The sequence below is a fragment of the Squalius cephalus genome (genome assembly GCF_949319135.1).
Source record: "Squalius cephalus genome assembly, chromosome: 20".
Classification (NCBI taxonomy): Eukaryota; Metazoa; Chordata; class Actinopteri; order Cypriniformes; family Leuciscidae; genus Squalius; species Squalius cephalus.
In genome coordinates, this window is record NC_137141.1 from 13227027 (window position 1) to 13234656 (window position 7630).

Genomic DNA, 7630 nt, shown 5'->3' on the forward strand with positions numbered 1-7630 from the left:
CCAGACGCCCCATCCCATTCAGGTCTGAGATACTTGTTAAAGTGTATGAAGTCCTTGAAAATCATCTTCTTATCAAAGCGTTTCCTTCTTATCAGTGTGCTGTGGGCTGTCGGTGAGCTGTTTTCCCCAAAGCTATAATGCAGAAAACATCAGAAATTAAAAACACACATACAAAACCACAGATATTTATATCTATATACAGTGTCTGTCTGTCAAAGAGTTTTACTGTCTTACGGTTTTGGGGACAAAGCTGATGTCATTCTTGTTGGTGCCACTTTGAATGTTGAACTTTGGGTTCTTAACTATGATATTGTCTCTCAGCTCTAATTTCACAGCTGATGAAACTGATGATGATTGAATCTGCAGAAGACAAAGACAACTTATTAAACATCCCAGCTATGCCTAAATATAAGAAAAAAGGCAGATATTTTATTTCACCTTTTCTTGTTCTGAAGAAGCTGGTTTTGATGCTGGCTTCAAAGTTGGTTCTGGTTTCATTTCATTTCGAAGAATTTTGGATTTGTCACTGACCAACGCAATGATTCTAGCATCACCATACTTTATAGCAATGTCCAAGCAATTTTGCCCTGTGAGCACAAAAGAAATGCATTGTTGTTCAAATAAGTGGGAAAATGATACAAAAAGTATACAGTACTCTTTTAGTTTGGGGTAAGAGTTCATTTTTAAAATAAATTAATATTTTTTATTCAGCGAGGATGCATTGAATTGATCAAATGTGGCAGTAAAGACATTTAGAATGTTACAAAATATTTCTATTTTAAATGAAAGAATCCTGAAAACAAATTATAATGGTTTCTACAAAAATATTAAGCAGCACAACTATTTTCAAATGACACTGAATTCAGCTTTTCCATCACAGGAATAAATTACAATTTAAAATCTATTAAAACAGTTATTTAAAATTGTTTGTTCTTTTAGGATACATTTCTCAACAATTCTTCACACGGTTCTCCATACCAGCTTTCAGCTTGGCGCAGCAGTTACACTTCGAATTTAAAATGCACTAAAACTACCAAAACATTTCATACGTCTCAAATCAACTCTTTCTTCCATAACAGGATCCGTTGTCATCCAACAAACACACTTTTAAAACAATGACCTAAAATAATAACAACAGGTCGCGTTACACAATGATTGCTTTAAAAAAAACATTAGCCTACAACCCTAAAACTTTTTACTAAACTATAGTGTAGAGACAGACATTTCAATATCAAAACCAGTACCTCTCTTGTTTTCTGCCATGACTTTGGCTCCAGCTTTGATGAGATACTCTACACAGCTGAACCGACAGCTTTCAATAGCTCTCATGAGTGGAGTTGCTCCATTCATTGCCACTGCATCCACCACGGCTCTAGATTGCACCAGCATCTTGATAATGTCTACATGACCTGCATGGCAAGCATGATGGAGGGGCGTCCAGTTAAACTGGTCAACTGCATTGACATCAGCCCTATAGAGTCAAAAAAACAAAATGTTCTTCAAATGACACAGTCTATCTTGTTACATGAAGGGCCCTATTTTAGCGCATAGTCTCTAGAGCGTATGGCGCAAGTGCACTTAGGGTGTGTCCGAATCCACTTTTGCTAGTTTAACAACTGGAAAAAGGGTTGTCCCTATTCTCTTAATGAGTAATCGGTGTGTTTTGTGCGTAAAATGCAATAAACCAATCAGAGTCTCATCTCCCATTCCCTTTAAAAGCCAGTTGCGCTCACGTCATGGCGGATTCGCTATTTACTTCAGTTCAGCGAGGAAACGGATCTGCTCGTGCGCGAGGTTAAAGCGCACGAGCAGACCATCTACGGGACAAGCCAGATTCCACCATATCTTTATGTACACAATACTAATCTTTTACATTATAATCCTTTTATTTTTAATATTTGGCTAGTTTGTGTGCTGCACACCCTGTGTGTGTAATAAGCAGAGTGTACAGTACATGCGTTGTGGACCCGCCTATAGGCGCATATTACTAATGTGCCCTTTAAATAACAAAAAAATTGACTAACTGAAACCTGGTCTAAAGTCATAAGTCTAAAGTCTATTTCAGTAGCCTCAAAATAGCAACGCGCCAACAATGTGCCTGAACACACCTCGTTTTCAGACCAGCATGCCCATGGGCGCACAAATAGGCGCAAATGCATTTGCTATTTAAACAACGTGGCGCAGGATGTGAAAATGATAACTGCGTCAGGCTGAAACTAGCAAAACACACTTGCGTCGCGCCTGGCGCCGCATTGCGCCGAGTGTATGATAGGGCCCTAAAAGTGTAAACAAAAGAAGATATTTCTTTTATTTTTCTTAGTAGCATTACCTCAGTGAAATGAGGAATTTAGCAACTTGGTAGTTGCCACAGTTGCATGCTGTCATGAGTGGCGTCTTAAAGAACTGATCCTTGATATCAACAGGCACTTGTTGGGTAAATGCCAGACTAAGAGAATCTATATCTCCAGTCTTCACACAGTAATTGATGTTGGTATAGATCTTTTCAGGATCATCAATATACCAAGCAGAGTCATTCTCAATGGGGTGAACTGGCAGCCGGTCTCGGTTGAAACGTTTGGTGTCAGCGAACGGCTGGTAGTTCTCAATCATGTAGTAAGGTAGTCCACTGTCCTCTCTTCTGGAAATCAGCTCAGGTGGCATTGTGCATATGGGCAATGGCATGGCGGATTTGGCACTCTTCTTTTCCTTTCCACCCTTTTCCTTCTTGCCTGGCTTAGGAGCGTAGGATGAGATGACAAAGGCCTTCTGGAGGTACTTGAGGCCTTTAAAAAACTCATTTAAATTGATGACACTTTCATGGTTTTTGTCATGTTGCTTGATGATAGTTTGCAGATTCTCGTTACTTACAGGAGCTCGATGCTCGTGCAGTAAAGACACAAATGTCTCCAGAGGAACTTTTTCAACAGGTTTATCCAGTCCCTCAGCAGGTTCAAAGGCTTTGCGCAAGGTTGCCTCATGTTCACATGACCAGTCGTGAAGGGTGACAGCCCAGGGTTCATTGGGGTTTACGGCATCAGGCGCAGAAAGCTTCTTGTTCATTTTCTCTGCTTTCTTGAGCTCCTTGAGTGCAGCTTTGTTGCCATTGTTTTTGGCGACCTGGCTTGGAAGAAGACCTTCCAGATTCTTCAGTTTGGGACTGCATCCTGTTGCAGATAAGAAAGAGCACTGCTATGAATAAGGCAGCAAAGTATTTTTAGTATTTTGAATAAATGAGTTTTCTGATGTTTAATTTAATACCGTCCAGTGTGAAATGACACATAGTTCACATTTCTAATAGTTTTTCTTTTGACATGTGATTATAAATCCTGGCATTTCAGAAGTTTGGAAAACAAATCTTCATACTTCAAACTGGGGAGTACGATTTCATGACCCATTTAATGAAGGTAGTACTTGTTCTTGTGAATAATGAAAAGACATTAGATCCAGCCTACCTCTTTGGGCCAGGAATCTACAGCACTCATTGAAGCCACCAGCAGCAGCAAAGTGCAATGGTGTGTCATCCTTTGAAGTGCTGATACCCAAATCAGCAGAGTATGCAGACAGCACCTGTAAAACCTGTATAAAGCAGAGATAGTAATATTCTTCAAAGTTAAACAATGGCAGATTTTGTGCTATTCAGAATGCCATGGCATCACCTCAAGGAAACCCTGTTCTGCAGCAAAGTGGGCAGCGCACCGTCCTTCTTCATCAAGTAAGTTAGGATTGCTTTTTTTTTGTAAAATGGCTCTGACGAGCTTCAAAGCACCAGCTTTAGATGCCTCCATGAGTGGAGAGCTCCGTGTCACCTTTGGGGAGCCAAAACATGACACATTATACTGATTCAACTCCATCAAAATCCACATTTTCTTGCTGACCTATTATAAAGCCAAGTGCCGACTGTATCATATTTGATATACACATTTCGAAAGCCTCTAGATCATCGACATGATCAAAACTTTGCTCAAAATCCTGTTGTACACAATCTACGACACGCCTTCTGATTGATAGTTTCTACTTTTTTAGCAAGTAAAAGGCCTTTTAGTATAATTCTAAAAATGTCCCTCTTCAGGTCTTGGTGCACATGCCTTCTTGCTGTGAAATCTTTACTGATTTCATAAAGTAAAGTAAAGATAAGAATAACTTTTTTAATGTTTGAAATTTCAAAATCATGTTAAAATGTGAGTATCAAACAGGCTCTCAATCATCTATCAATCATTTTATAATAATGCATAATGCATTGCATTATATGTTTTAACCCCCACAATAGAGCTTTAATCATACAGGCATTTAAACATAATCTTACTAAGACATATTATAGGGAGATATCAAGTGACAACCAATATGCATTTTATGTAGGCAGTCTGCTGAACTGACATAAAGATCTCATTGATTTACATTACAAGCTTCAGAATGTCATATTACTTTTTGGCCTTATACAGTCAAACCAAAATTTATTCAGACACCTTCAACATTTCTCACATTATCACAGTTTATTTACTATAGTTTATAAAATGGTGATAAAATATGACAAGAACTCATATTTCACTGGTTTTGGCCATCCTTCTATTAGACTGTCTCACAAATGAATTAGGTTGAATATCTGTCAGCTGTTAAATTTAAGTACACAATTAGATAATACCAATTTAGCTCAACCAATTACCAAGCAATGCTTAATTTTGTTCAGTCTGTGTTGTAAAAAGGTCGCATTAGCAATTAAAAATAAAACCCTTAAGCAAAACATAGTCAGCTCAATAATTTTTAGGTCCCACATTTTTATAAATTTTACTGGTTGTCCACTGTATAAAGAATTTTTGGGTATAATATGTCACAGTTTACTTTATTTTACTATCCTCACTTACATATATTAACTATAGTGTCCTGCACCCACAAGTAAAAATAAAATTATATCTGGTTATATTTTTGGTTTGACTGTTAATATTAGCAACTACTCTAAATTGCATGTTTTTGCTCAGTTTGAGCCTCTGAATAAAATAGATGTTTTTCTCCTCCTCAAGTTATGAGCTCCATATTCACTCATATCATATGAGCCGTAATTGCCTATCAATTATTTTGACTCAAGGTTCAATAAACTGTTCCATTCCAAAAAGGTTTGATTTACCAGTTTTTTTATATGTTGTAATATTATATCAGATATTTTTTAATCATCTATGTACAGTATAACTTTTTTTGGTCAGGGAACATTAATTTGAACTTTGATATGAGACCTGATCTACTGCATTTGGATCAGCTCCTTTCTCCAAAATGCGAATGCACAAGTCTTGACAGTCCTTTCCATTTTCACAAGCAAACACAAGCAGTGGCTTCCCTGAGTTAGAAACATTGTTGACATTTGCATTGCTGTTGAGCGCCATCTGCAGGCAGAGAGCATGTTCTTTAGATGGAGAGATACAGTAGAACAGCACCCCTACAAATGAAACAACACAAGTCACTGAGTTTCACATATTCTACATTTCCCCCGTCAAGCATGAATGAATAGATATAAAACCAAGGAAATGAATTAAAATATTACAAAGGAATAAAAAAAAAAACTTATTTTGCATCTATACAATAATTTGAATGGCTGGGTTATATCCCTTGAGAAAAAGTACACTTTAAAAAGAGTACTCATTATAAAATAATAAACTTTAAAAATATATAGTATATGTATAAGTACCGCTTTAGTTTCAAGTTCAAACTGAATGTAATGTTTTCTGACACTTAATTACATATGTTTTTTAATTAAATGTAGGCTTTAATAATTTACGTTATTTTAAACATAATTTGCTGAACTTAAGAGTGCTTAACCACATCTTTTTATATAATTTTATAATTACTTTTATTGTCAAAAATGGACTTTAATGTAATTTGTATTGAAACTTGTATGTCATGTATTTAAATATATTTGCAGTTACACTTTTGTAATTTTGAATTTGTTTAGGACATTTAAAATATTGTAACTTTAATTATAATATCAATTAACACAATACAGTTAAAATTATAATCAAATACCTTTCGGCCTGGTTTCACAAAATGGGATTAAGCAAGGATTAGGCCTTAGTTCAAATGGGACATTTAAATAGCTTTTAAACGTGCCTTAGAAAAAAACATTACTGGTGTGCATCTTGAGACAAAACAATGGCACTGACATATTTTAAGATATATCAGTGTAAGTTGCTTTCAGTTCAAACAGATTCAATATTTTAGTCTGTGAAACCGGGGGAAAGTGTACTCTCTAAGAACACTTAAAGGGACAGTTCACCCAAAAATGAAAATTAGCCCATGATTTACTCACCCTCAAGTCATCCTATATGACTTTCTTCTTTCAGACGAATACAATCAGAGTTATATTAAAAAATGTCCTGGCTCTTCCTGGCTTTATAATGGCAGTGAATGGCCGTTTAAGTTTTGAAATCCATAAAAGTGCATCCATCCACGATAAAAGTGCTCCACACTGCTCTGGGGGGTTAATAAAGGCCTTCTGAAGTGAAGCGATGCATTTGTGTTAGAAAAATATTCATATTTAAAACTTTATTGACTAAAATAACTAGCTTCCTGCAGACGGCCTACACAAGTCGACTTACCCAATAGACACTTGACGATGTATTATGTAGGAGTAGCGTAAGCTTTGACGCCTCTTGCGGTTCAATCAAACAGGTCTGGGCAACAAACTCAAGCTCCTCCGACATTTCTCTTTATTGTCATTTTAGACTTCTAAATCATGACTGGTGTTTTGTTTTGCTCTATCCTCTGTGCTTCCGCATTTGTCATTACGTTCTGCGTCAAGTTCAAGGGTCACTCCTTCGCCGTAAATCGATGCATACCTATGTTATGTTATTTTAGTCAATAAAGTTTTAAATATGAATATTTTTCTTACACAAACGCATCGCTTCACTTCAGAAGGCCTTTATTAACCCCCCAGAGCAGTGTGGAGCACTTTTATCATGGATAGATGCACTTTTATGGACTTCAAAACTTCATACGGCCATTCACTGCCATTATAAAGCTTGGAAGAGCCAGGACATTTTTTAATATAACTCCGATTGTAGTTATCTGAAAGAAGAATGTCATACCTAGGATGGCTTGAGGGTGAGTAAATCTTGGGGTAATTTTCATTTTTGGGTGAACTATCCCTTTAAGTTGCCATATTTCATTAATATTATTTATTTGCAAGTACAGTTTATTTTAAAGCATACTTTTAAGATTTGAAGCAAGTGCACAGTAAATACAAATAAGTGCACGTCTTTTTTTCCAAGGGATATTTTGACACCTCAACAGGTGCATAAAGACAAACTCATCAAGTCCTGTTAAGATCTATTAAAATTGAAGAGTAGGCTACATAACATGCACTTCTAAAAATATGTTATTTACCTTTCCCCTCTTCATCTGTGAGTGTCACATTTGCATTGTGTTTGATCAAGAGATACACAATCTTGTAGTAGCCCAACTGTGCAGCCAGCATCATTGGTGTGCAGCCCTTCTTGTCCTGTATGTTAGGCTGGGCTTTCAGGGACAGAAGGAACTGTACGAGGTCTTCATCACGGTCCACAGTTGCCTGATACAAGGCACTGAGTCCCTGTTTGGGTTCAGTCATATTTATCAGGTTGAAAACCCCCATTTGGACCATCTTTTT

The 7630-nt window shown here is 36.8% G+C and overlaps 1 protein-coding gene across 1 annotated transcript; it reads right to left on the reverse strand.

Annotated features, from left to right (window-relative positions):
- On the reverse strand, window positions 1–7630 carry ankef1b (ankyrin repeat and EF-hand domain containing 1b). Its single transcript, XM_079853814.1, has 9 exons — window positions 7369–7630; window positions 5226–5425; window positions 3657–3806; window positions 3453–3576; window positions 2330–3164; window positions 1245–1471; window positions 439–587; window positions 235–360; window positions 1–132 (listed from the first exon to the last, which is right to left on the reverse strand). Exons 1-9 carry the CDS (start codon window positions 7622–7624, stop codon window positions 73–75), a joined length of 2127 nt encoding a protein of 708 aa, XP_079709940.1. The 5' UTR covers window positions 7625–7630; the 3' UTR covers window positions 1–72.